General features: G+C 42.9%; 2 protein-coding genes across 4 annotated transcripts in view; one reads left to right on the forward strand and one right to left on the reverse strand.

The window, feature by feature from the left end:
* Nucleotides 1-3,153: 3,153 nt before the first annotated feature.
* Nucleotides 3,154-11,495, reverse strand: rhogb (ras homolog family member Gb). Of its 2 annotated transcripts, XM_018730720.2 has the most exons (3): nt 11,302-11,495; nt 6,308-6,637; nt 3,154-5,799 (listed from the first exon to the last, which is right to left on the reverse strand). In XM_018730720.2, exons 2-3 carry the CDS (start codon nt 6,605-6,607, stop codon nt 5,503-5,505), a joined length of 597 nt encoding a protein of 198 aa, XP_018586236.1. In that variant the 5' UTR covers nt 6,608-6,637; nt 11,302-11,495; the 3' UTR covers nt 3,154-5,502. The 2 variants fall into 2 exon arrangements, with proteins under 2 accessions (XP_018586236.1, XP_018586237.2); XM_018730721.2 differs by lacking the exon at nt 3,154-5,799 and having other exon boundaries at nt 5,807-6,637; nt 11,302-11,487.
* A 1,172-nt stretch (nt 11,496-12,667) lies between these two features.
* Nucleotides 12,668-26,306, forward strand: part of stim1b (stromal interaction molecule 1b) — a 29,877-nt gene continuing 16,238 nt past the window's right edge. For both annotated transcript variants that reach the window (XM_018730708.2, XM_018730709.2), the window contains exons 1-6: nt 12,668-13,247; nt 14,186-14,314; nt 21,614-21,744; nt 22,776-22,890; nt 25,513-25,624; nt 25,934-26,049. In XM_018730708.2, the coding sequence (XP_018586224.1) occupies nt 14,194-14,314; nt 21,614-21,744; nt 22,776-22,890; nt 25,513-25,624; nt 25,934-26,049 (595 nt within the window). In that variant the 5' untranslated portion in view covers nt 12,668-13,247; nt 14,186-14,193. The remainder of the gene's footprint in view (nt 13,248-14,185; nt 14,315-21,613; nt 21,745-22,775; nt 22,891-25,512; nt 25,625-25,933; nt 26,050-26,306) is intronic.

The raw sequence follows: 26,306 nt of genomic DNA on the forward strand, positions 1-26,306 counted from the left end.
TGGCCAGCTATGATCCTGTGCACTAGGTTGTAGAGCAAAAGCTTCTGCATTGGATGTCACCTGGCTGATGTGTATTGTAATGGTCTCATGCTGCTCCAGCATTTCAGTAACACTGGAAGAATGTAAGACATTCCCAGGAGATTGTGTTCCTCTTCTGTAATTTTTGTCAGATGGGGGTGTTTTTTTTTTTTTTTGCAGAGATGTACATGTGTTATGTAGTTTAAAACATGTCCATGGTATATCGTGGTCGACAATTAAAAATAAGCTGTTGAGGGTCTGCACAAACTGTAAAGTGACCCTGTAATTCAAAAACCTAAGGATTTGTTCGTGACATACTTTCTGTATACTTGACAGTGATGTGTGAATATTATGTATTGATATGACACTCATTCACCAGTTATAATCGAATGGGTGTTTCGTTTACTAAATTTATTTACAGTTTATTTTTTTACTACGATGTACAAACTGAGAAGGTTGAGTAAAAAAGCCCTAGTGCTATTAGCTTGATTTCATGAGGCATCATTTGTCTTTTTAGTGAAAGGGCACTGCTGAGTGAAGGGACTGTCATGGCCTTTGGAGTTCGTACTCCCATTCAATCACGGCGACATTCCTCAAAGCAATTAGGGGTTATTATGGCATCACCAGTGTCCGAATGGGGGCAGCGGGTAGCATAGGTGTTTAGAGCTGCTGCCCTTCTAAGGCTATGGGTTCAATTACACCTAATACCGTAGTGCCCTTCAACAAAGTACTTACTCGGAATTGATATAGTACAAATCTCCCAGATGTATAAATGGGGAAAATCATTGTTAGTTACTTCGGAGGAAAGGATCAGCTAAATGAATAAATGTAAAGGAGTGTAATGATTCACTGCCAGTCTGGCAAGACCCATGCATATCTGCTTGTTAATGCTCATATAAATAAATGTGAGATATTGTCTTTGGAGACTGATATTTAAGGACTTTATGTTAAAATGTCCAGTTAAAGTAAGATGTCAGTGTAATATTCACTACTAGAGGGAAACTTGGCACACTTGGTGTTTACTGTGGACCAGTAGGTGGCAGGGGGGGCTGGTGACGTGGTGATTGGAGATGCCACCTTGGACGCAAAGGAGGCAGGTTCAAATCCCACTTCTTGCTGAGCAGAGTACTTACCCTGAATTGCTCCAGTCAAAATTACTTAGCTAAATAAAGAGGAAAGGCATTGTAAGTTGCTTTGTAGAAGTGTCTGCTGAATAAAAAAAAAAAAAAATGTGGACTGAAGTTGTGGAGTCATGTCTCAAATGGTTGATAAAAATCCTGTTTATTACAGCAGAGGATTTTAAAATCAGGGTATGTTTGTCTGCTGGTGTGTTTCATCATACTGCTATCTGTTGTCCTTGGAATCACCCAAATTCCTTGACTTTCTGTTATCCCACCCTTGAAACAGCCCCAAAGGTCACCCCAACTAAATTCCAGAGGAGTCACAAGCTACCGTGTGTGACAGAAATCTTTGGATTTAGCCTGCAGTGAAAGAGGGGCTGCCACATACCTTAGGGGGCTTACTGAATGCCAGTTACAAGATCCTGGCAGTTCACTGTTGTACACAAGTCATACTGCAAACTTTATTTTACTGTCAAATGAGATTGGTCATAGATGAGGTGGTGGAGATGTCTAGAAGCTAAGGCAAACGTTATCTTAGGACTGGGTGAAGCAAGGCTTGCATTATTTTACTGCCAAATTGCCCTTATGCAAATTGCATGGGAGGTATAAGGGCTGGTTTTGTCTGTGTTTCCCGGTGGCACAGCAGGTTTGGCTGGGTCCCAGTCTCTAGTGGGTCTGGGGTTCGAGTCCTGCTTGGGGTGCCTTGTAGCAGACTGGCATCCTGTCTTGGGCATGTCCCTTCAGTCTTGTGCCCTGTGTTGCTGAGTTAGGCTCCTTTTTACCATGAGCCTGTTTGGGACAAGTGGTTTCAGCCTGTGTGTGTGTTTCCTGGTATAGGGTGACCTGGAACCACAGTGGGTAGTGCTGCCACCCCACAGCATGTGGACTTATCCCATGTATGTTTGAAATTAGCTCAGTCTGTGTTGGAGTTTGCATAGATTTCCTCCTGGTGCTCTGGTTTCCTCCCATGGTCCAAAGACATTTTTCAGGTTTATTGTTAACTCTAAATTGCCCATAGTGTGTGAATGTGTGTAGCTACCCTTCAATGGACTGGCATCCCACCCAGGTTGTATGCTGTCGTTATGTAGCACTCTGGTATAGATTACAAACGGCTTTGACCCTGAGTTAGACAGGCAGTTAAGTGTTTTCTGGTACCCCATGGGCACTTACTGCGGGACAAAGTGTGTGTGTGAGCGAGCATGAGGTGTTAACAAGGCCTCTGGGAGCCTGATTGTGTTTTGTTAAAGAAAGGCACTGCTTGTAATGTCCAGAGGAAGGAGGTGCTCCTGACCTAAGTCTTACCATTTTCTGGCCTCCAGCAGTCTGTAGACTCCAGTGACATCGAATGCACTTGTGTGGGAGAATACAGACCCATTTCTGATCACGAATGTTGCATGGAATGGCCACGGGAGTGTCCTATGACAGTGATATTCCAAGACAAATAAGGGAGTGGAAACAGGAAGAAAAGCTTTGTATTTAAGAATTTCCCAACTTCAGACATTCCTCCCCCTGCTGCAAGTGGACAAAATTCCAAAAGTCTTTATTATGAAGCATTAAAAAGTTTGTGCTTTTACTCTGAGCTATAGAACCATCCTGTTCAGCTGCCAAAGCGACCCTCACGCAGTGTGAGATTGACTTAGCAGAGCGGTAAACTTGCTCCAAACAGGAAATCCCAGAGGGCACAGCGTGGCATAAAAGCCCTGTGACGCGGCCTTAGCCGAGTAGCTGAACCTCTTGCCAGAACCTTCTAGCATCAAGGCTTTACATTTAATACACTCTTTTAATTCATCAAATGCACATGTGGTTGACTGATTATTCCTGAACCAGAAGTTCATTTCAATTTACTGAAACTGAAAGAAAGAGAAAAGTGAACAGATACCTAGTTTTTAATACCACTCATTAGAATTCTTCCTGTATAGCTAGGCTTCTTTATACTGTTGCTAAAAAGCTCTAGCTAAGGGAACAAAAGTAAGCTCAAGGCTTTTTGGAGTAAGACCAATGTTACAGTTCAGTTTTTTTTTTTTTTTTTGTTGCTGTGTGTTCTCTGGCACGGACAAGAAAATCCTCCCACTTTATTTGAAACAAATAAGTACACGCCGAGACTCTGTTTGCGGAGACGGCAGCCACACGCGCGCTCGCGCTAACCAGCCGAGTTAATAAAATTAGCTTGCGCATATGAATGTTTTGTGACCGCATTTTCGGCTTTTGAAGCTGGGCTGAAACGCGCAAAAGCAACCTGCCGTTTCTAACATGTAGAACGTTAAAGAGTGAAACTTTAGAACAAACTAACCCGCCAAGAAAATTCAGCAATGGCCATAGTTTGTTGCATTAAAGCGGAACGGAGGCGTTTCGACAAAGAGTAGACAGCAATGTAAATACCAGATTAAAGATGACATATGCACTGTTCCAAATTGTTTAAGGAGTGAAATATGCCATTTTTACAAAGTCTGTACTGTATTTACAAAGCGCAGGTCACAAGAGAAGCTTAGCCAGCACTGAGTCACTGGTGGTACCTCATCTCAGAATATGTTAAGCAACTCACACATTGTACTGCATTCAAAAATTCTATTTTTAATTACAGAATTCACACTTTAACAAAAAAGTGTTATCCATTGATATAAACCCGTAAAGTTACTGGGGGGGAAGGACATTTCAAGTACTGCATTTATCCTGCATATGTTAAGGTAACAAAGTAATATATCTGCTTATGTAGAGTTCAAGTGGTGGCACTACTTCTGTATTGTACAGTCAGAAAGCTGCTCTCATCTGTAACCATGTTTCATAAGGAGATTTAAAAAACTGAAAACTTACACCAGTGTTCTAGCAGCAATCGGCCTGCATATTTTACATACATTCACCTAGGTTTCCAAAAGTAATTAGGACCACAGTAACCACAATACTTTAACGTTGTTTTTGCATGTCAAAACCCTGGGGGCCTGTTTGTGTGGATGATCCAAAGCTATTAAAGAGGAAGATTATTTCCTGTAATCCAGTATAGCACAATCCAACTGCTCTTAACAGCAGAAAGTCATCTAAGCAGGAAAACAAAGCATAATCTTGTCATCGTAAAACCCAGTTAAACATGTTTTACCATGGTAAATATATACCTATCAACGTCCTCATTTTTGTTTATCAGTAAATTGTAATTGTCTGATGTAAAAAAGTCAATTTTAGGGTGTGAAATTATGTAACAAATTCTGTAATAAGCATTACTGTTGTCTACTGTAAAATATTATGCCCATTTTTAATGATTTTTTTTAATGAAAGTTGCAATAGCCAAATATATGTTTAACAGTATATGCGGCATGTTTTCACACATCTTACAAATGCATACTGTTTTGCACTCACTTTTTAAGGGTACATTTTTTTTTTTAAACAATCATAAAGGCAGTGAGTTATAACAGATTTGATCAATTTCATTAGGCCAAGCATAACTAAGTGAAGTAAGGATATTAAATGGAGTTCATGTCAAATCCACACAACAGTGAAATTTTCTTTAAAGCAGCCATAACAAAAATGTAATTAAAACAACATCATTTAAACATCTTTGGAGATCTTTTCATACCAATCGCATTCCTCCTCAGTCTTAAATTCTGGAAGTACACAAATTTTGGTTTCAGGTTGGATGGCTGCCAGTACTCTTCAAGTTTTATATTAATATTTGTTTACAATTAAAAAAGAAAAGTTATTTTCTGATCTCTGCTGTGAATCACGTTATTTGTGAGACTAGCAGAACTGACATTACTAGCAGACTGAATAGTGGAGGAGACAAATTTCTCCCCTTGCTCTCAAGTGTCGTCAGCCTCTGCTACTAAGCATCAGCACTGCTTGTCCATCAGATCAGAATTGCCCTTCTGACCCAAGTGGTCAAAAGAATTCTTCATTCACTAATAGTGCTGCTCACATCAATATGTCTGGAAAAGCAGGCAGAATGAATAAGGGTATGAAAACGGTAAATACAATTTGTTTTTTCAAAAACATATTTTTAAAAAAAACTCAGCCTCCTATAAAGGCATTGCTAGGTTTAGATCTGAGTTTATGCCAACAGGCTATTAGAGATGTCTAGGACACACTCATACATTTAGTGAACAGCAAAAATATGAGGCAATGAAAAAAGGCAGCTGAAGACCAGGAGCTGAGCCTCTAGGCTCCTTCAGCACTCAGACTTGTAAGTCCTGTTTTTCTGTATGAGGCCGGTGACTAAGTCTTGTTGCTTTACTTCATTAATGATTTCATACGTACTTCACACTGCCTGCATAGCTGGCACTATGGGCCTCGCACAAAGCGAGAGAGCAGCAGTGGTACTGGAGTCGAGCAAGATGTAGAAGGCCAACAGCATCCCATGAGGCTAAAGAGAATGAGGTCAGCAGTCTCGCCCAGAGAAAGACCCAGAGCGGAGGAGCACTGCATCTAAGGACGAAAAGGCAAGCCTGATACTGACACGTGAAGGGAATAAAAAGCAATAAAAAGAGCAACGGTAGAAACTGCATGGAGAGGTAAAAACCAAGGAGGAGTCTGCAGAAACGCCTTGCAGTCCAATGAAAGGACAGGACCAACAGCAAATTCTGTCCAACCAGGTAATTTCCATCTTCTTGACACAACCAATGACAGACCGAGGAACCGCCAGCTTCCTCTGCAAAGCTTCCAGTCCAGGCCTCAACTCCATGACATGAATAGGGCAAATGGGCAGGGAGAAACAAAACAGTCCCTGGTGAACATGCCAGGCTCAAACACAAGCATATGCTGCAAAGAAAAGAGCAGGTTTTCTCTTTTAAAAGAAAGACTGAATTTAATTATATTCCTAGTATAATTACTTTTGTTTTCATTCTGTCACATCATTTCAGTAAGTCTTTCAGTTTCAGAACACCAGCAGCCTCTGCTCCGTTCTCAGCCTACAAAAGCACGCAGGGTTTCTTGGAGCTGGTGGGTTGGGGGTTCAGGAAAGCACGCACAGCCTCAGTGAACACCTCCTTGATACCCTCCTGGTTGAGGGCAGAGCACTCCATGTACTTAATAGCATGAATCTGGCGGGCAAGGGCCTGGCCCTGCTGCTGGGTCACAGTGGTCTGGTTCTGCTCCTTCAGCTTGCGCAACACCTCAGGGTCGGCACGCAGGTCACTCTTGGTGCCTACTAGGAGAATGGGTACACCGGGACAGTGATGGCTCACCTCAGGGTGCCATTTCAGCCGCACATTTTCGTACGAGGGTGGGCTGGCAATGGAGAAGCAGATGACGAAGACATTGGTCTGTGGGTAAGAAAGCGTGCGCAGGCGGTCATACTCCTCTTGGCCTGCTGTGTCCCACAGATTCAGGCTAATGGCACGTCCATCCACGGTCAGCTGGGAGCTGTAGTTGTCGAAGACGGTGGGGATGTACTCCCTGGGGAAGGCGTTGGTGGTGTAGGAGATGAGCAGGCAGGTCTTGCCTACTGCACCATCGCCCACCACCACGCACTTGATACTCTGCATGTCTGCGGGGGCTTCAGCACTTCAAGCACCCTGTAATACCAAAGAGAGTGTCTCAGCATCACATCATATGGCCATAAAGCACCACAGTGCTTACTGAACTGGTTTTGTCACGGGCGGTTCAAGGGGGCCCTTTCTGTTGTGCGCTCACGGAGAAGGACTACAAAATGCTTCAGCACTGCACCCTCCTTTGTAAGTGAATAAAATGTAAAACTGCAGACAACACCATACAAATCACACTGGATAAATTGTGAACTAAATAATACAATTGCACAGTGAATTTATTCAGCAAATCCATAGGTTACAATTTTGCATCTTCTCCAGGTTATGGAGTACACTAATTCACTATAAAATCAAGTCTTTTGCCGCATGCCAGTTTTCAGTACTGCTAAATACATCAAATAGCGTACCTTCTCTATGCTTAGGAGCCAGCCACCACCCAGTTTTTGTTTATGTAAATGAAGAATACACAAGGAAACAAGAGACAGGAAAGTGCCTGAACAAAAGAGCCGTTATCCGGTGGCCCTGCGTTGTAGGGTGAATCAATTCTGTTACACAAAATATTAAGAATTTTTCAAAAGAGACAAGGTATCAAAACAAAGCGATCTGGTAATGTTTTTTTTTAATTGTTTCCATACGCTGTTGAAATTACAATAATTCAACAGCAGACAGTTAAATTATGATTCATGCTCAGATACAGAAATCAACACACATTTGCAACATATTTGTAGGAACATCAGCACAAACACAAACTGCACTCCCTAAAAGCCATATAAAGGGAGACTGACCTGTAAAAGTTTTTTCAGTACTGTGCATACAAGCAAATCAGTTCCACTCCACCCTACTCACCATAGCAACAGGGGCCTGCTTTGAAAGACGAAAAAGCTTAGCCTCCTGCGGGACTTCTCAGCGTATGCTCAGAGAAAGCAGTCAACAGAAAAATTAAGTTCCACACCTTACTGCTTGTGGCAGTAAACGACGAGAGAGCTCCTGCTGTTTCCGTTATGCCATTTGTTAGCTGCGCTCTGTGCTGCTGCAGATCTTATCATTCTTACTTGTCTTCGCAAGGAAGTTTTCAGACAATAGAAATGCCATCCAATGTCTCAGCACTAAAGCTAAATAGCTTTTCATAGAAACTCTGGGGATGTTGTTGTTTTAGTACCCAGCTCGGATTACGCTAAACATCACAGCTGAGATGTTTATTCAATAAAGTCTTCACATACACATCGTGATGAGACTCGGTAAGGACAACGACAGTGTTGGTAATATACGTGACAATTCGAGGTCGGTGAAGAAGCAGTGGGAAGTAAATATGTGTCAGTTTCCCAGTTCAGCTAAGATGACTAAACCACACAGCGATTCTACGCACTTCAGGCAAAAATATTTTCCAAATGATGGAAAACAGTAGTGTCACGTGTTGCCTTCTAATGTGCAAGAGGATTTTTTGACTGGCTAGACACCAGTTAATTTTGCACCAGTTAGATATAAAAGAGAAGACAATCAAATCCCATTTAAATGTAACAACAGATGCAAAACATTAGGGGAACCAAAGTGGGCTTCCTGCTGTTCTGCTGTGGAGAATATTCAAGAAAGATTTAAAAGCAGCAGAGTCATTTAAGTGCTTTGGGTTTCAACTGACAATTATGTTGGGTTGTCTGTGCCTCCACAACCAAATACTTACACATTGCAGTGTTAGTGGAGGAAGAAATTTTAAAAGCTGTTAATGATTCTCTTCTTAGCAGTGTAAGTTTGACTTGGAGGCTTCCCTGGAATAGAGAGTGGAGGAGCAGCCAGGGTTCAGGGCAAGGGCATTTATTAATGTTGGCATGAGTGCAGGGCACAGTTCAATAAAGGACCTATTAAATTAATTTATAATGAGACAGGAAGGCTTGAGTCTTGTGCATCCCTCCTATTACTGCCCCTTACCCTGGACTCCAGTCAGCATATGTCTCACACCAAGGGATCCAAGTCCATTCCACCGAGCCTCCAGGGTTAGACAGATGCTTCTACCTGTCAGCAGAATGAACTCTGCGGACATGGCCACTAGCAGAGTCAGTCATATGACATCGCAAACCAATACCCGGGAAGATATTTGCACAGTTCCTCTGTGGCCTCTAGGCTTCACTGAGTGATGTAATACACTTTGTGGAAATTGCTATTTGCCTGATTGCACCTGGATAGTCTGGTAGGCAACCAACAGACCACTAGTCACCATAACAATTAAGGAGCCAGAGGGAAAGACATGCAACCTGCCAGATACCTCATTCAATAAAGGTAACACAAAATAAATTATCTTCACCGGGGCCCCTTGCAGCAGTGCTGCAGGGAGTTCAGTCAAGGTTATATTTAGGGCAAGCTGCCTGATCTCGATCCTGGAGACTCAGCTCAAGTTGTTAAAACTGATCTAATACATTTACTTGATTTTAATTATCCACTGAGAAGAGCTAAACTGGCAAGAGACATTTTCAATTACTGAGGTGACTAGTATCTGAATATTGTATCTGAAGATGGTAAAAGGGACTGGAGTTTTCCGATGCTGTATGTGGGCACCTCTCTGCTAGAGCACGTTCCGGGGGTAGCGTATCATTGTCGTAATAAAGCAACATGGGTGTGCACAGTTTTTTCTAGTCACTTAGTAACGGAGCAAGAGTGTTGCTCACAGGGCACAACTGCTGTCATTTCTGTTAGCTCTCATGATTGCCTGCTGTCCCAGAAAAAGCTGTGAAACTGAACCCTTGCAGACTGATTCCACTAACCAATTTAGTGCTGGACAGCTAATCCTGGATTAGGTATAGCCAGAAGGAGTATGAACTGCGGAAGTTTATTACAAACTGTTTTTGTCAACATTTTTTTTCTCAGATGTACATCGCTGTGAAGGAGGGCGTCTGCTAAATGAATAAATGTAATGTACACAGTTCTTTTATAATGGTGTCCTTTGCTTGGGTGTACAAAAACAAAGTTGCCCTGTATCTACAGACAGGGCAACTTAAGCCTGAACGTTTTAATTTTAAAAACATTTGAACATGTTAACATTTTTAATTTACCTGTCTGCCTACAGAACCGTAAACGACATTGAAACAGAAATATAGCCTTTACTCTGTTGATAGAGTAAGATACATCGGGCATATCTTATCTAAAATGCACCTTATTGATTTCAAATTCGGGGGCGCGGTGGCGCAGCGGGTTTGACCGGGTCCTGCTCGCTTGGGGTGCCTTATGACGGACTGGCGTCCCGTCCCGGGTGCATCCCCTCCAGCCTTATGCCCTGTGTTGCCGGGTTAGGCTCCGGTTCGCCGTAACCCCGCTTGGGACAAGCGGCTTCAGAGAATGTGTGTGTGTGGGTGTGTGTTTTCAAATCCCCTTTCTCTAAAAACCAGATCCTTCACTAATTCACAAACTCCTGTGCCCTCCAAGACCCGAACCACCTTTGCCATCCTTTCCAGCATCTGTCTCCTCTGGCGTTAAACTCTTACGCTCGACCAAATGCAAGTGTTCAAAAATGAATGATATGCACCAATACCCACGGAAGGAAAAAAGAGAAGATGCTGAAAAAAACGCCTAAGAAAAAACATACTACAGTTCAAAACATTTAAAAATTCCCATGGCCTCAGTGAAACCTGTGGTCAGCAGTCCTCTGACTGCTTCATATACTGCGTGCCTCAACTTACTTTATTTAAAGAAGCCAGATGTGCCCACCTGATGAGGCTACAGACCACAGACCACACGCTGAACTGAACTCGAGAACAGCGCTGCGCATCACCACCAGCATCGAAGACCATAAAACTGTTCCACGAGGTGAAACCATGCCATGTATCTAGACTTGGAAAAAAAATTCTAAGACAACAGAGTACAAAACCAAAAGGAGAAAGTGTACCGAAACCTGGATGACCCAATTTGGTCTATGCCAAACACAATTACCGAAATTTCAACACCTGGGGTTTAGAAGCACTAGCTGTCTTTTTTTCCCATACTTTATTCAATACTTTAAGAACAGTTATAGTTGTCTTTTAAATGTCTTTTTTTTAAAAAAATATGATCAGTATATTTCTCATGATACAGACAACACACCACACTGTGGGCTTTCAGATAATCTAGCTGTTAAGGAATCAGCGGTGGCCCAGCGGGCACAGAAGAGCGCTTTCCAATATTGTACCTGCTGCTGGCAGTAAGAAAGGAGAATTTGTTTTGACTGCATTTGGGAACCAAGCGAGCATCATGTGAATTTCAAAAAACAGTACAGTGGGACAGATGTACCATTTTCAAAGTCTTACGACATACTGTCTGTGTATGTCCTGAAACGTCGATTTTTACATGAAATTTACCGTTAAAATGTATAAGAAGTCATTTTACAAAAATATATTTTGTTTTTACACCCAGAAGGGAGCGGTCAGTCAGGAGTGTGAGATATCAAACTGGAAAAGAGCAAACAATTCTGAGAAGAAAAATGCTGTAATGCCAAAGAGTTTCTCCACAAGTTCAGAAATGGTTTTTCTGCGAAGGGCTGGAACTAAAACAGAAAGTGGAAACGCGAGAAAAAGCATTAAATTTGGGACGCGGACAAAGCGAGCTGCCGCAACGCGCTTATTATATTAACACGGCCCTTCTCGGAACGGGCAGTGCCTACAGACAGGGCTCCCGCGAGCGCGCCGCCGCGGCCCGCGCTTTCCCGACACGGTAAAGGCGCGAAGAAAACTCACCGCACATACTCTTCGCTCGCTCGCGGAGGCTCTGCTCCCTGTCGGACGTCCGCGCGGACGAAGACTGGCTGCTGCGCTGTTGAGGAAGTGAATGCAATTTGCACAGAGGAAGTCTGACACAAAAAGCATTGCCGCATGAGGAAGTTTACTTGCAAAGTATGTGGACATGACGGCCATAATGACAAAGAGAAGAAAAAAAAATAGAACGAGGACAAACCGTGTTTTACTCCACGGTGCAGCTGTGCCATATTTGTTTTCGATTTTTTTATGCGTAATCTATATCTGAGGTTGCTTTTCAAGTCATAAAAGAAAAACGGCCTTGAGTGGACTGCAGAAATTGCAGTCAGTGGGGATGGCCGGCCACTCATTTTCCCCCATTAATGTATTTTATTTTTAATGTAGGCTAAATAATTTATCGTGAAAACTATGCTTTCATTGCCGTATCGAGTGTTGTTAAACCACTTTCATCTTACAGACAGAACAAGTAAGGGCATTTTATTCTGGAGTGTACACTGTAACAAACGAAAGACTACTTCCAGGCCTTGTAAATGTAATGTTCAGTTATAACCTCACCGGTTGCAGTTTTCTTGTAGCGAAAAAAAGGAAAACGGTGTTGTGTGTGTCAGAAAGCAGCGCCTGAGAGAGAGAAATATACACTTTGAAATACCCAGTTTGACCGTTAGTTTGATTAAACCGCATTGCCCGGTCACGTGACTGAGCGATAAGGACTGAATGTAAAACCTTGTAGTTTCTCCAGCTTTAATGGCATTTGCACGCGAACGCATTGCAACTTACATTTAAACAAACTTTACATATATTGGGAAAAAAATGTTTAAAATCACTTGAATCTTTAAAGCATTGCACGGTATTTTGTTGTGGAAATAACTGTACATTGCATTAAAAATAGACTTTTATTAATCATAATGGACTGTTTTTGGACCTTGGCTTGGCCCTTCGTTGAGTTTCTTGCAGCATCCATGTGAACCAAGGAATAAATAACCATTCCAGCTTGCCAGAGTAGGATGTGGCGTGAAGTGTCCTTAGAAAAATGTTGCATCTAGCGTTTCTGAGACGCTTTCTTCGTGTTTAGTGTCATAGAACAGCTTCGTGGAAGTAGTTGGTGACACATCCAATCGCGTAGCAGAAAAGCGCTGCTCCGCAGCACGTCTTTTGCTTTGGCCTCATCTCTAAGTAGCGATATCTGATATCTGTATTCTAAGAGGATACTGGCCGCGTCTGCTGCTTATTTGGAGCTTGAAAAATCAGTTCTACGGACCGTAATGTTTCTGAACCACACAGTACATCAAAAGTTTGTCTGTTATAACTTCGCCTACAGAGACATTCCTAAAGGTGGCGCAATCGCGCTTCTTTTGTGCGAGAAGCGATGGCGACAACAAAGAAACCTCCATTCCAGCAGACGGCGGCGTGGGGCGCGTTCACGGCCTTTTCAACCCCCACGCGTCAGGCGCCAGCGCCGTTCACTACCGCGAGACCCGGAGTCTTGGGTCTGTGATTGGTGGCGGCTGCGGGGCTGCCGATGTAGCTGTGGGGAGGCTACATAGAAACACACCGCCAGCCAGACGTCGGGCATAAACGGGTTTAGTCAGAACCCCAAGAATCCAGCAGAGGGAGATCGGGTCATTTTCACGGGAAGGAAGGGCGCAGTGTCGGTGCGCTGGTGGTGCTTGGGCTGCTTCTTCGGGTGACATAGCGATTGCCGGGACGCGGCGGAAAGCAGGTCCGGGTGGCCGACACGCTCCTCCTCCTCGCACCACCGTGGTCGCGGTCCGATCGCCTCGCCTTTCGACTCATCCCAACAAAGACCGCACATTTTTTGTTCGTGCCGATGGAGCACACACAGGGATCTCGTGGGAGTCGGCTCGGAAGTAGCAGCAGTGTCTGATCGCATTTCAGCAGAGCAGCGCCCGTCTTCAAGCAATCCCCAGGTAAATATGTCATGATCTGCTAATATCCAGGTGATAAAGATACCGATAACTTGATGGCTGGGGGAATACTGTAACCGTCTGGGTGCAGCATTCCATGCTGCATGCGTGATCATCTGGCCTTGCAACTGATTGCAAAAAATAATTGATTATTTTGTTTGCTAAAATACTTGACAAGTCAGGTGGGTAGTCGATACAAGAAAAAATGTCAGTAGGGTAAAAGTAAAACCAGAATCCCCATGTTTGTCAAGCATTTTCCTTACCTGTTACACTTGACTCAAACACATTGCATATTATTGATATTGACTTGCAGTTGTGTAATGACGAGCGTCTATGGAAAGCAACGAGCTTTGATGGCTTTTCGATTCATTTAGCAAGGATGTAAGGCTGATTTAAAACGACTAAAACAACAGTTCCTAACTATGTGAGATTTTGCTGTTGACATCAAATCATGTCGTTTAACAAGATACATATAGCCGCGGATATGTGGCCCCGGCCCATGCCGCAGCAGCTCTGGGAATTAAGTCAACTTTTGAAGACATAATTTCTCAGAGACTGTGTATAAACAAAGCTTAATGTCGCTGTGTACTAAACCCTGGAAGAGGGTTACTGGGGGTGAGAAATGCCGGGAGACCGACGTGCCACGTGACGTCCGCTGGGCCCCCAAAGGCAGGCGGGCTAAAGGAGGGACGTGTAGTTTGGAAACTCTCGGTGTCCCTAAACTACATATGAGAGTCCTGGCGGATACTTTGCCAGGTGTCCGGCCACTCAAGAAAACCGCCGATACAGACAATTGCCACCAAGTGCTGAAATCGTTTTACTCATTTAAGCTGGAGGAGAGCTGTTTATGAAAGTTACCCCGGGTTAATTGAGCACTTTCGCTCTTGAAAGCACTCTCTGGACTCTTTGATTTTAATATGTTTGTATTCTTTTTGTAAAAGCGTACGTTATGGACTTTGGCAAACTGGCAGTCCTGTGGGTTCTGTGCCTCTGCCTCTTGGGAGAAGGGCGGGCAGACGTGCAACTCCAAGGCCTGGCGGAACAGAGCCACGCGGACAGCGCACAGCCTGGTGAGTGAGAGCGCGAGCCCTTCCTGATGGAAAAGCCCGCCAAAATTCACACGGTGAACGTTGTACAGACGTGGACGCGTGCCACTAGAGAAGTAACACGCATTTGTTATGAACTGATTTCCTGTTACACTTTAGAGGTGGATTTAAAACTTTCGATGAAACCACTGGATTTTGGCGGTTTTAGTGACCTTTGGATTGCTTAATTTACCCCACTGAAACAACCCTGGCCTGGAGGGATTGGGGTTTCTTCAAGCCGAGTAGGCATCATTGTGAAGGGACACATCAAATCTAGTTCTTCATGTAGTTCACAGCCACACGCCATCTTAGCCCAGAATTTCTGAGACTTAACTATATTTGTCATTGCTTAGCTTATGCATTTGATTTATGCAAACCAAATTGAAATGTTGAACCATAATTTATACAGCTGGATATTCTTATGTTTATATTTATTAATTTTGCTGTTGCTGCTTGCCAAAGCAGTTAGTATTTACATTTATATTTATTTACCCAATGCTTTTTTTCTAAGGGACTTGTAATGATACTCTTCCTACAATTATTAACCCATTTATGCGGCTGAATAATTTTATTGGTGCAATTTAGGGTAAGTACCTTGCTCAAGGGAGCAAAATGTAGGGGTGGGATTTCAACCTGGAGCCTTCGAGTCCAAAGGCAGAAGCTGTAACTACTGCACTGCCAGCTGTTTATTTTATTCTTTTAGCTGAAAACTTTTTCTCAGTGACTTATATGGTAAAGCTGCCTACAGTTATTTACCCATTTATGCAACCAGGTCATTTTTACTGGAGCAATTCACAGTAAGTACCTTGCTCAAGGGTACTACAGCAGGTGGTGGGCTTTGAACCTGAAACTTCTGAGTCCAAACACAGTTGCTCTCATTTTTAAGCTCCACATTTACCCTGCAACTCAAAATATATAAAAAAGAACATTCAGGAGCATTTTCAGTATTAGGACTGTACTTAAGGGTACTACAGCGGTAGCAGTAAGAGACACTTTAACAAGCAGCCTAGTTATCGGTCAGTGTCTTTAATTGCCACACTACCTCCTTCAGTTAGTAAACAATGTAGAACTATACATTGTGGCCCATTGTCTGATGTGGTACCACTTTTCAGCTAAAATTGTAGTAAAGATAATTTTTGTATCTGTCAGGATGAGACAAATGGGCATTCATTATTGGATGGCTGAACATGCTTTGCCCAAATATGGCACTTCGGTAGTCTGGTGAGAAAGTTGAGCAAGTGCAAATTGCACCATCTTCTATGACTGGACACATCCTTGATGTGCTGTAAGACCTCAGCTTCTGTGGTCACCCTGATTGTATGAGGCCCTGCGAATGAGGTTACTGAGCAGGAGCCGGCAGTGCTTCGCCACCTGGTTTCTCACAGCTTGGTTTTATGACATTGCCTCCTGGTCAGCTTCAAACTTGGTTGTGATGGCTGTATTTGGACTCTAGCCCTACCTCTTCATGTGCAGTCATATTCAGTTAGGCATGGTATTTCTTTGCTTTGGTGCCATGCCTTTATTGGTCATTGTTTTTATTGTGTATGTTGCTTTGAATGGTGTTGCACTCCTGGGCCTAGCATCATCTGAAGACACTGTGCATCCTAAATCAATTGGTATTTTTTTCTCAATGGCAACATGTATTCTTGATACCTCATGCCTACTTTTCCTTGGAGCAAAAGAAAGATTTAAAGGATAGAGGGCAAGAAAAACTGAACTGCATCCCCTATGATTGGTGTAAGCTCTAAGAAGTTCCCATAAGCACTAGGAAGATATATCTTTAGTTTCCTTCAGGTTTATGTTTGGAAATAAACACAGATTGTGTGTTTTAAAAAAAAAAAAAAATCTAAGACACAAAGTGCTACTTTAATGAGATGGCTTTCTTGTTCTCTGTGGGGAAACAGTTTTTTCTTTTTTTTTTTAAAAAATGTGAATGTTTATTTCTCAAGCATGGCCTTGGGGGATGTGCAGAAGTCCATAGACTTGCTCAGGCCTTTGTTCATTGAGTCCTTCTCACCTACTTTTTGTACATGCAGCTGTTTTACATTGTGCCTTTCAGACCACAGCCCTTGCTGCAAGTTATTGTGAAAGTGGTGATCTTCATTTCCTGTCCCACAGTTTCTTTATTTTGCCAGCATTGCTGGGAGCATGGTGAGACTTCTGGCTTTGCCTTGTCCAGTAATGCAGATCAGTTTTAACTATAGCCTAAGACAAAGTTGTCTTCAGAAAGTTAAAGGCCTCTTTTTAAACAAACCTCACAAAGTGTCTCTAAACTGTCAAATGTGAAATAGTGAGAGGCACTAAGTCACCCCACACTTAGACTCCTGACAGTCTCAATGGTTGGCCAAAGTGGAATACAGAACTCCTCTTATATTAAATGGTTATTTTGACACTGATGTACCTTTTTAAAAAATGGTCATACTTTTAATGTAAACATTAAAGAAGGAGGAGAGGCGGAGTATGAACCACATATTTGTTGTTTGAACTGCAGCAATAGTCAGTCAGGGGTGCATTCACGTTCTTCTCTATAGGTCGGGTGTGGCAGCAAAGTGGCTGACTTCCGTGAACCTTCAAGACAACTCATTGCTCCCTATCTTATTTACTCAGTGACAGAAGCTAAGTGCCAGGCTATTCACATAGGGACCATTTGTCCTGTGCCCTTTTTTATTGTTGACATTTGGGTTGCAGTGCATATTATTTATCAGGGCCCTTGTACAATATTTAGATATTCACAAAATGTCACTGTGGTTCAAAGTATTTCATAGGAACAGCCTGAAAAGCCACACCTTTGTGCAGTTCTTCCAAGTAGTTTTAAATGGTGGTGCTACAACCTTAAGGGCTTTAGAGCTGTGTGGATGTCAGTGATTGAGTCCAGAGTGCTCTTATGGGTTTTTTTTTTTTAATAAGTTGAAAGGGAAGTGTGTCAAGTCTGATGTCAAGGAAGTCACTGTATTATGTTCTAATTGCTATTGTTTAATAGCTTGCAGTAACACTTGTCATGCCATCTGCAAAGTTTTAAAGATGATTATACTCTGAAGTAGGGGGTGCGGTGGCGCAGTGGGTTGGACCACAGTCCTGCTCTCCGGTGGGTCTGGGGTTCGAGTCCCGCTTGGGGTGCCTTGCGACGGACTGGCGTCCCGTTCTGGGTGTGTCCCCTCCCCCTCCGGCCTTACGCCCTGTGTTGCCGGGTAGGCTCCGGTTCCCCCGCAACCCCGTATGGGACAAGCGGTTCTGAAAATGTGTGTGTGTGTGTGTATACTCTGAAGTGCTGGCTCTTACTGCTAATAGTGACTCTGAAATGCAAAAGGCAAGCAAAGTGTTCTGAAATTTTTGAACGTTTTGAGTGACTAAAGTGTGCAAAAGTTCTTTGTCTGTCAGGTACAGATTTCACCTACCTCATTCTGCCAGTTTAATTTGACTCAATGTTTTTGTTTACATATTATGAAACATTTACTTTGAGTGTTGCAGTTTACCTGTTGAAATATGTAATTTACTGAAGCAGGTCAGGTTAAATGCCTTCTTAAAGATATGCCATTTTCTTTTTTTCCCCACTTTTCAATTATAAGTAGTTCCTTAACCACTTTGCTGCATGATTGCTCATGTCTTAAGTTCAATACTGAAAGCTGTTTACTTAAAATTCAGCCAGCTGTAGCAAGGACTATGGAATTAGAAAGGGGATGAAGCTTCAGTTCAGATCTTGGTGACCACACTTTTTTAGGCAGCCTTTAGGAAACAACAAGGATGGGGAAGTCCAGAGGTCAAGGCTATACTGAGAGTACGCAGAAAAGCACATGCACTGTTCAGGTTACGCGAATGTGGGTCATTGTTTTCAGGTTTTACACATTGACATATTAAGACATTTGCTGTCCCAGCTGCACTTGCTAGCCAAAACTGATGGGATTCTTAGGCAGAGCTGTTGTCCAACAAAACTGAAAGCTAAGGTAGTTTCACACATTGGTTTCTGTATAGTTAGAAGGTTTAGCTAATGTCTCGAGGACTGTGTGCTTGCTCAATCAGAAGCCGTTTAAATAGACGTAAGTGTTTAGCCTGCGTTGGATGACTGTGAAGGAGTTGCAGGCATCCTCATTTAGGGTGGATTCCTCACTTCTTTTAGACTGATTCAGGAGTTTCAAGTTACTTCCCCATGTTAGGTTGCCATGGAGACAGGGCCTTCCCACTGCTGCCATCGGCTGTGTATAGCTGGTTCCGGCACAATGGATATATTGCCGCTGACCGCATTCTGTTGTGGGCCAGGCTGCTTGCTAGTAACATGATGGTCTTGTGCTGCTAACACAAGCTCCAGAGGAAGTCACTGCCAAAGACCTGATAATATACTCAAACTCTTGCACACATTCATACACAATTACACAAGGAGTGGTGGTGCCTGAGAATTAGAGTACTGGCTGTTGGGGAAGGTGGATTTGCTGCAGTGCAGGGGCAGCAGTGTGGCGAGGGAGGCTCCTATCTTCAGAGGCTGTATGCAGTAGCACTGTTTATGAGTTGAGAGGGGATTCTCCCCTTTTTTTTTTTTTTTTTTTTGTTACCGATGTTTTACCCTGCCGTCCATGGACAGATGAGCATTTGCCAATAACTGTTTTGCTCACTGATGGGAGTCCTCTTGCTGGGCCACAGCATTTTTTCATTGGTTGTAATAGGTCTGAAATGTATGAACATGACATTGAAACAGTAGCTTTCCAATTCAGGGGCATGACTTTGTTTTTGGAAAGCAAGATTTTCAACTACCGGGGTAGTGTAACATAAATGAATATATTAATGTAAATGAGCCATTCTACTTGTTTTGTTATTCTGCTATGGAGCAAATGACATTGGTGTTGCATAGATGTTAGTCACCTGAGGTTGGTGTGCATCACACTAGGAAAAAAAACCCACTTTTTTTTTTTTTGGACCATGAACCGTTTAAACCACTTCCGTTTCCCTTGAAGCTATATTTGTCTACCTCTTTATTTCTGTCAAACTCAAAACTTTTTTTCACCCCCAGAGCTTAATAATGATTGGCACATGAGTCTGCCCAAATGTAGATAAAGATAATGCTATGTTGTGGTACTGTTGCTGGTAGTATTCTGTTGGACAGATATTCATAGCAGACATTTTTATTCAAAACTAATGTGTAGTCGTCCAGTTTACTGCTAATTTATGCACGGCTCTGATGTGCTTCAAAAAGAATACTTACTATCCCTTTGCATAAAGCTTCAATATATGATTTTTATTATGTAGTATGGTTTTGTTACTCATGGAAATTAAGGGTTTTTTTTTTTCTTTTTTCCCTCTTTTTCTTTACATGACCATCCATTAGCCCACCTCCACTGAAATTTTTATTGCATTGGAGGGATGTTTTTCCCCTGCTGGTGTATCTGGACAGCAAGTTAAGTTCTTGTATTGTCTGTTACTCTTAGTTTGGCTGGCCAGCATTAGTATTACTCCCTGCCTTCCTAAATGATATTTTTTTCAGTGTATTTATACCTCCTGCTCCTTTGTATACTGCATACTTTGTACAACTGCACACCTCCAGCCCCTCAGTTTAACAAGAACAGCCCCTGCAGCTCTTGATTATGTTGGAGGGGCTTGCTTAGAAATGAGAGCATGCTTGTATGCAATGGCTGTTTAATAGCTGACATTTGTCTTGCTCTTGTTTACTAATGGTCTTCTGGCAGAGCTGCTCATTGGTGTTTTATCCAATTGTACTGGTCTTTAGTTTATTTTTCCAAATAAAGCACTGGTTATATTTATTTACTTCCCCTGTTTTTGTTAACCACTGGCTTCAGGTTAATATGGTGTTTGTAAGGTTCAGAACTGCATATATAACATGTTCAAACTCTCCATTCCTCATCAGCAGAGCTTATTAATCAAATGGTTTACATGTATTCATTTAGCTTATGCTTTTCTCCAATGTGACTTGTGTTAAGCTACCTACAGTAGTTTATCTAGCTTTGTACAGCTAGGTAATTTTACTGGAGCAATTCAGGGCAAGTACCTTTTTTTAAGGGTATAACAGCTGGATGTGGGATTTGAACCTGTGATCACGTTCTATAGATATATTGGGGGTGTAGTCCCTTGATGGTCTTCTAGTCATAACCAGAGTCTAGGAACGATTCGAGCAGCTACAAGAAGCCACAGGAGAAAGAAACTGAAGGAGACACACATGAGAATGCTTTGGCAGATTTTAGTCTTGAAGGTGCTTATTGGTTATCCAGGTGGATATTTCAGAGGGATACAGTATATGTGTTGGTTTGGGGAAAAGACAGGAAGAGCATAACCACAAATGGAGTTTATCTTCTGCATTACAATCACGTGTCAGCTGTGCCCATTTCTGCACCCCTTTTTTTTGATTGGGGGGTTGTGGATGTGAGTTTCCTTCCATTGGCTTTGTTGTTAGAGTGATGCTCCTAAGGTCAAAGCCTGCTCCACCTGCACAGCTCTCTATGTCCTCCTCCTGACCTTAGCAAGGAAAACGTTTTTTTCCTGTTTCCAAACCCTCCTCCTGAATCTAAGCCATCAGCTTTGTGCCAAACAAACAGCTGTGCAGGGTCCCAATCTATGAATAGCCCCTTGTCTCCTTTTTAAGGCAGCATATTGGCTATTTTTAATGCCCTCATGCCTCAAGAGAAAAAAGAACCTTCCGTCACAGCTGCCGTGTGTGTGTGTGTGTGGTGGAGGGGATTTGGACCAATGTCAGTAATGGGACACTGGAGTGTTGCCTGTCCTCCTGCTGCAGCGAACAAGGGTTAACCACAGAGGGCAGTTTGGTCCGCAGAGTGTGACCTTCACTTTCTCACAGCAACTTAGATGTACAAAATATTACTGCTCTGAGTGTGAGTACAGGTGGTCCCCGATTTACAATGGGGTTAGGTTCCCCAAAACCCATAAGTCAATTATCGTAAGTCGAAAATGCATTTAATATACCTCATACACACCTCTGCATGACAGAATGGGAGATGCAGCTTGCTATTGGTGTTGCTGCCCAGTATTGCTCTGTGTATCACTTGCCTGGGGGGGGGGGATCTCAATTCAAGGTAGGATTTCTACTCTATTGCCATTTACCATCGTAAAGTCGAAAAAATTGCAAGTCAAACTATCGTAAATCGGGGACCGCCTGTGTACTGATGGTGCCCTTGTAGGAAAAAAAAATGTCTTAACCTGGGTTGTTCCAGCTGTGCTGAAAGCTGAGTGTAGAAGAGGGTAATCTGTTTCAGTTGATTTGTTTAATCATGTGTTTCATGAGCCCTGGCTGCTGCTAACCCCTATCCCACCTCCTTTTCTTTCCAGAGCTGTGTCGCATTGATGAGGCGCTCTGCCAGAATGAGAATGCACACCTCAGTTTTGAGGCCATCCGCAGCATCCACAAGCAGATGGATGACGATGCCAATGGCAACGTGGATGTGGCTGAGACCGACGGGGTTAGTCTTGTTGACAATTGACCCTGAGTAAAAGGGGCTAATGTGAATGTAATGTAATTTTGGTTTTTGTTATGCCCTGAAAGTAAAGGGGTTTCTCATTTAGAACCTTTTTCAAGTTTACTCGGAGAAAAAAAATAAACTAGTAAAACTTGGTCATTAATTCATAGGGTAGAGTTGTGAAAAAGAAGCGCACAGAGTTGAGTTAGTGATACTGGCCTAGTGACAGCAAAGAGGTGGGGCTTACCAAGTGTCAGCCTTTCATGGACTGCCCCATATTGAAACATGAACATGTGCATTCACATGCACACTCAAAGCTTCCTCTCTCAGAAGTACATACATTTTCATTTGCTGGCACACAGTGTCCCACAACTGATGTACTACTCCCTCCTGCTTTTTAACATAGTCAAAGGTAGACATGTACACTTTCAGCCTACAGGCTCAGACTGCAGTGCTCTCATTTTGGCTTCCCCTTGTATACCATGCTGGTTGGTTATGTTTACCGAGCAGTTTGGTGTCCAGTATTGCCCAGCTATTGATAAGGATTTATCGGAGTGAGTGTAAACCATTATCCTGCTTGATCCGTGTTAACTTCCATCGTTGAAACAATCATGTACTGAAATGCTCTTTTAATTGAGAGGGAGAATATGGCTTATTGTATCTAATTATTTTATTTCCCACTGTGTGCTGCTAATGCTCTTGGAATTGTCTGTGCATATGGGCCCATTTTTTCATGTTCCTATGGGCACCATTGTGTGTGTCATGTTGAGAAAGATATTGCACTGTCTCACTCAGTTTTTCTTCTGTTTAAATCTATTGATGCATCTGGAAGGCAGCACCTGCTTTAACAGCTTCCGCTCTTGTGATGGCTGATCCATCATTCACCAATAGAAGCAAGGAACCCATAGAACATAACTCCACCTCAGCATATTACTGTTTATTTTGGAAAGGGTTTCCTGTCAGCTGTTGGGACAGGGTCAGTGGGATGGGAAAGAATAGCAGGAGCTCCTGAATTAAGAAAGTTCTCTCCACAGTTCCTGAGGGAGGACCTGAACTACCATGATCCAAAGGCCAAGCACAACAGCTTCCACGGAGCAGACCTCTTGATCAGCTTGGAGGACATGTGGAATGCTTGGAAGGCATCACCAGGTCTGTTCCCATTATGCAATTTTTGAATTAACTAATGTCTGCGAGATCTTCTAGCATTAAATGATAATCTCTTCTGGTTCCACTTACAGCTGTGCAATGGTGCTGTTTAAAGACTGGGACACTTATTCAGTGAGAAGGTGTTTTAATTGTACATCACCATCACTGGGCCACAGTGACATACAGAATATGGTAAGAAAGAGGGGGAAAAAAAGGAAAGAAAGAAAACAAAATAGAAAGGGATAGAGAGTGGGATGTCAAAACACAGTACTCAAAGGCAGAAAATAACAAAACCTTAAATAGCAGCATCCCCCCCTTAGAGAACCTGTCAGCCGCCACTTATATTTACAGGTGTCAGACAGGGATGATGCCTCCTAACTAGACATCCCTGACTACACCTCACCCCGTTGGACCCACCATTATTAGAATAGAGAGTGAATCCCCTTTAAATGGATAAGAAAATGAGAGAAACATTAAGCCATATAAGAATAAAATGAGAAGTTTTGCTGTCAGTCCTTTAGATCAGCCAGGAAAGCAGTGATAGACACTTGCCAGTCAAGCAGGTAGATCTTTCCTTCACGGAGACACCTTAATGATGCTGGAAAAGTAAAACTCAGTAGATTTTAGCGAACACTTCAACAAATTCATCAAATTGGCATTTTTCTCCGAATTATTTCAGCTGGCATCTTAAGGTAGAATCGCGGATGGGAATCTTTAAAGACGATGTAGTGTTTCTTCGATGCTGCCTTTTTGATGCTTTCTTTGTTGGAGAGTTGCAGAAATTGAACCAGAATGCTTCTCAGACAGACGTTTGGTTCAGGAGTGTGGACAGGGAGTTGATATGCTTAATCAAGTTCAATAGGAGGTGAATCAGCCAGCAATCCCACCTAGGAACTGAGTTGGTCTGGCTGAAATTAACAGGAATGTAGAGAGCATTCTCAAGCAGTCCTACAGTCTTCAAATTATAACAACAACTGTTATATTGGTACAACTAGTCTTTCTCCAGTGCATTTACTGAGCTAACTTTGGATTCCATTGTATCCTCCAGTTTGGAGATCCTATATTCAGCCAGGAGAAAGTGAGTTTCAGAGCTGTTTTTCTGATCAGTGAGATTAGTGAGTTTCGTTTCCAACACCGCCACGGGGGGATCAAATAATCCTTGTCCTTAGAATGAGACGTCAAAATTTACAAATTGAGGCAACTTAAAAATCACTGTGAAGGGACAAGAGTTTAGAAGTTGTGGGTCTCTTGAGTGAAGACGAGATTTTATGCTGCCATTTTGATGACCTGAAAGTTCTGCTTTGGTTAAGTCCACATCCTCATCAACCATTTTTGTTTTTGTTCCGTTCCCCCAACCCCCCTCAGTTTTGGGGTCATATTGGAAAGTGACTGCCTAGTGTTGGCTGATACTGAATGCCTGTCATCAGAAGAGATCTGCTTGTGTTGCCCTTCATGGTCCAAAACCAGTCCTACTGGGCCGGACATTTACTCTTTAGTTTGTGCTGATACCCAGAATTTCTCATTTGCACACTCACAGATGTTTGCACATAGAAATGCTATGCCTCGTTTGGATTTTTTTTTTTTTTTTTTTTTTTTTTTTTGGTCCACCTGATTGCAGTTTACTGGTAGAGTGGCAAATAGGAGAAGGGGTCAAAATGTCAGGTGGTTTAATAGAACAGCACCATCTCGAGACAGTGGAATGGCACTCATGGCAGTATTAGAATCGGGAGGGCCAGGTGGAATGAGCTCTGTTCATACAGGCCTTCATGCCCATCATTGTGTCTGAAATTTGTATTTCTTTAATTAGATGACACATGTTTTGTATTCCTCTGAAAATGTTTTGTGTCTAATTTAAGTTTTTCAATTTTATATTTTTATTTTTTAATACCTTGGGGGTGCGATGGCGCAGTGGGTTGGACCACAGTCCTGCTCTCCGGTGGGTCTGGGGTTCGAGCCCTGCTTGGGGTGCCTTGCGACGGACTGGCGTCCCGTCCTGGGTGTGTCCCCTCCCCCTCCGGCCTTACGCCCTGTGTTACCGGGTAGGCTCCGGTTCCCCGCGACCCCGTATGGGACGAGCGGTTCCGAAAGTGTGTGTGTGTGTGTGTGCGTGTGCGCGCACGCTCCAAAGCGATTCACGGTATTGAGACATTTGCAGTGATGTGTAAATGGTGCAGTTTTTACTCACACAATTTGGGTTAGTACCATGCTCAAGGGTTCTAATGGATGAGGTGAGATTCAGACCTGGGTGCTACAAGTTAAAGGTGGCAGCTCTTAACCACTACACTAGAGGAGGAATTGACTGCATTATTATACTTTTTCCTCTTATTTGGCTTGTATGTTGAATGCCCTGCAGGCTCTAGCATTTCTCTAGGGTCTGTGGTTGTGAGCCCACAGACCAAGAGAGCACTCATGCTGGAGTGGAACCCCCAGCAGCGATGTCTAGCAAAGGGCTGCCAGCTGGGCCCAGGGTCTATGTTTTTACATGTTGTAAGGGATGCAGTAAGGTTATAAAGAAACCGTGTGGTGTGGTCACATACACTATTAAATGTTTTCTTTGTTACATCTTTCTTACGCATAGTCACATGTTTAAACTGGCTGGTGTCTGTGCTGGTTTATGTCTGACAGTGTACAACTGGACTACAGATGAGGTGGTGGAGTGGCTCATCAACTGCGTGGAGCTCCTACAGTATGAGGAGGCCTTCAGGAAGAACAACTTCAACGGCAGCGACATGCCTCGGTGAGCAGGGTGTCTTCTGTCACCCACCTCCTCTACTTGAAATCACAGATATTAGTATTATGTTGCAATCAGTAAAATAGATTTAATTGGTTCAGAGTCCATGTGGGGAACTGCTGTTGTCCCTGAGTCAGACAACAGGATTGTTGTTATACATAACCAGTTGTGTAAAGGATATATTCTGTAAACATTTGCAGTTGGTCTGGATAAAGTTTGCTGGTAAGCAAATAAAAAGCACTAGAACATTTGAAGTGAAAACTTGACAAAGCAGCAATGTGAAGTGCATGACCAGCTTGTTCACATATCATTTAGGTTGGCTGTGAAGAATGTCACTCTTACACTATCCTTGCTGAAGATCCTTGACCGCAGTCATGCCCAGAAGCTGCAGCTGAAAGCCCTGGAAACTATTCTGTTTGGACCCCCACTGAGTAAGTGTTGCACCAGGGTGAAATGCACAAGGAAAGCATTGGGGATATTGCCTTCACAGTCATCAAAGTATATAAGAATCGTTCAGCTTCTTTTTAGTAGATTCCATCATTTTGAGGATGTTCCTAATTCCCTGTCACTGTGTGACCTATTTAAACTGGTAGATCTTCACAAACAGCTCTGATAACTAGTCTGTGTTATTAGTGTGGTGGTGGAGACAAGCCCCTCCCTTTTAGAGAGACCATGGAACCCCTACTTC

The sequence above is a fragment of the Scleropages formosus genome, chromosome 4 (genome assembly GCF_900964775.1).
Source record: "Scleropages formosus chromosome 4, fSclFor1.1, whole genome shotgun sequence".
Lineage (NCBI taxonomy): Eukaryota > Metazoa > Chordata > Actinopteri > Osteoglossiformes > Osteoglossidae > Scleropages > Scleropages formosus.